Below are 2,474 nucleotides of genomic sequence, written 5' to 3' on the forward strand. Positions count from 1 at the left end.
GCCTTTGTTGGCGCAGGAAGTGCATTGAAAGTCAAGGGTGGTAGAAGCGCTTTCCCAATATCCTGAATTTTTTTAATCATTAAGCACTTGCATTCAAAACCGAACTATAATATGGTTTAAGTACCTTGACGTCATCTAGGATCTCTTTGGGCCCGATTTTTGCATTCACAAAGTCACCAAATTCTTTTAAAGTTCTCCTTCGATCCTGCCATGGAAAATTCATAAACGAATCTTTAATCTATAAACAAAACCAACATACCAAAAACAAAATTTCGCAAGTATGGTTTTTGAACTGCCTAATACGTCGGGTGTTTGGATGCAAGTTTAAACCAATAAGCAAGAAGTTCTAATAGTCAACAAAAGCAATAAAATTAAAAAGGACCTCTGCATATAGTAGCTTCTTGCTGACAAGTTGCACCAATGCAGCAGAACCCAAGACCTCAAGTATTGTTTCAACCTGAAGATGATCACAATTATGCACAACGAATTGAAGAATCCAAAGCAGAAGATTTTTTATTTATTATTTTTTTTTTCTAAAGATCCTAACCTCAGTAAATGCAAACAAACTTAGTCCAGCGGCTGCAGCGATGCCAAAAAGTAGAGTTACAGCTTCATTACCCTCCTGGAAGTCGAACGATAAGTTCTTTGGAACGATAATTCTAAATACGAAAGAAAAAAGCTGTGCTAAAAATGCATTTATATATGGAGATACATACACCAAGAATGCCGTCAACAGCATCATTCAGAGTGCTTAAGTCAAATGAGAAGGATTTTCTGGGTAATATCCAAGGAAGACTGCTGTTCTGTACAAATATATATAACCATGAAAGAGTGAGAAAAAACAGATAGGAGGGAGGAAAGGGGCATAATAATGTTAACAAACAAACAAACCATCCATCCACGGGGTCCTTCTGCACCGTCTTTTATAGCATAAGCAGCTTTGAAGCCATTTACTGTCACCAACTCCGCAACAAGTTCAGAGCTCCCATCGAATCTACAGGGTTTGTCTCAAATTTGTGTCAGTTTCAGTAAAGAGCTTATGCAACTCAATATTATTTATCAAACAATGGAACACTAGAATCAGTTTTATCCAAACACTCTTGCAAACTTAATCTCACAAGTCACATCCCTATCCCTCCCTGTAAACATTAGAATTCAAGAGCCTGCCTGCCTGCCTAAAAATAAAATAAAATTACATAAACATAATAAATCATAAAATGTCTGCCTTACTTATCCAAAATAAACAATGTGGTGTTTTCTGGGTCCTTGAACCTCAAAGAGAGCTTCTTCAAGAAGCCTTGTTTATCATCACCATTATAAGCAACTGTAACAGGCTTCTTCTTCAAGTCCTTAATATTCGGGCTACCCACCGCCCGAATATCCGAAGCAGCCCGTATATCAAGCAACTGAGCATCCCCATCATCACCCAATTTCTGATAGGCAATTTTTGCAGTCTCCACACCCCATGCCTTCTTATTACTACTCTTTCCAAACACTTGAGACAGAATAGCCGGAACCGCCAACAAGGCGGCCCCACCGGCTACCACCAAAGGATTCTCCACACCAAAATTGACTATCCCATCAATGACATCAAGATCAGGTGCTGCAAATGAGGAGTCGGAGGCTGTTGTTGATTGGTTAAGTGCTTCTTCATAAGTAAGTGCTTTGGCAAAAGCAGAGTTGAAAACAGAGGATATGAGCACTAAACTAGTGCCATTGAATTGGGGTTTTAAGTGGGGAATTGAGGGGAAAGATGAGTGCTTTTTGGGTTCTGGTTTGAGAACGGAAATGGGTTTCAAGACAAGTGCTGCTGCATTGAGGGCTTCCATGGCATAATAATAATTCTTGAAAGTCAAGAAAAGAATGGTGGTTTGGTTAATCACCAATTCACCAGGAAGGAAGGAAGGAGAAAGTTTTGGTTTCTGAAGGTGGGTGGAGATGCTGAGGTGGAATGAAATTTGAGAAATGCTCCAACGGTTGAGTGACATGTGGCATGTGAGGAGGATGACGATCATGTTTTGGGTTTGTGTGGTGGAGAAACTGACTGAGTGAGCTTTGGAGAACGTTCTGGGCCGTTGGTAGGTAGGTATAGGTTATAAATTTAAATGTAAAATTGAAAAATTATTATCTACGTAAATATACAATTAGTCATAATTAAATTTGAAAATTGATTATCTAATCTAAATTCTAATAAAGGATTCTAAATAATGTCATATCACATCCTCCTTCAATCTCACAATTTCTATATTTATATTCTTTAATTAAATTTGAAAATTGATCATTTAATCTAAATTCTAATAAAGGATTCTAAATAATATCATATGACATCCTCTTTCAACCTCACAATTTCTATGCTTATATTCTTTTAATAAATTATACATTGATATTACTTATTCTTATCACTATCGGTACCGATACCGGATCTAATTTGATTATCTAATATAAATTCTAATAAAGGATTCTAAATAACGTCA

At 37.0% G+C, this 2,474-nt stretch overlaps 1 protein-coding gene across 1 annotated transcript; it reads right to left on the bottom strand.

The window, feature by feature from the left end:
• Positions 1–520: 520 nt before the first annotated feature.
• On the bottom strand, positions 521–2,069 carry LOC110889003 (rhodanese-like domain-containing protein 4, chloroplastic). Its single transcript, XM_022136495.2, has 4 exons — positions 1,231–2,069; positions 892–994; positions 717–803; positions 521–622 (listed from the first exon to the last, which is right to left on the bottom strand). Exons 1-4 carry the CDS (start codon positions 2,013–2,015, stop codon positions 521–523), a joined length of 1,077 nt encoding a protein of 358 aa, XP_021992187.1. The 5' UTR covers positions 2,016–2,069.
• Positions 2,070–2,474: the final 405 nt, after the last annotated feature.

Source organism: Helianthus annuus, chromosome 13, assembly GCF_002127325.2.
Source record: "Helianthus annuus cultivar XRQ/B chromosome 13, HanXRQr2.0-SUNRISE, whole genome shotgun sequence".
In the NCBI taxonomy this organism is placed as follows: Eukaryota; Viridiplantae; Streptophyta; class Magnoliopsida; order Asterales; family Asteraceae; genus Helianthus; species Helianthus annuus.

Bases quoted from the DNA above. Each gene is read 5' to 3' on its own strand.
- LOC110889003 (XM_022136495.2), bottom strand. From the start codon at position 2,015: ATGATCGTCATCCTCCTCACATGCCACATGTCACTCAACCGTTGGAGC. The intron at 995-1,230 runs GTAAGGCAGACA...CAAACCCTGTAG, and splicing joins ACATTGTTTATTTTGGATAA to ATTCGATGGGAGCTCTGAAC. The intron at 804-891 runs GTTTGTTTGTTT...ATATTTGTACAG, and splicing joins AAGGACCCCGTGGATGGATG to AACAGCAGTCTTCCTTGGAT.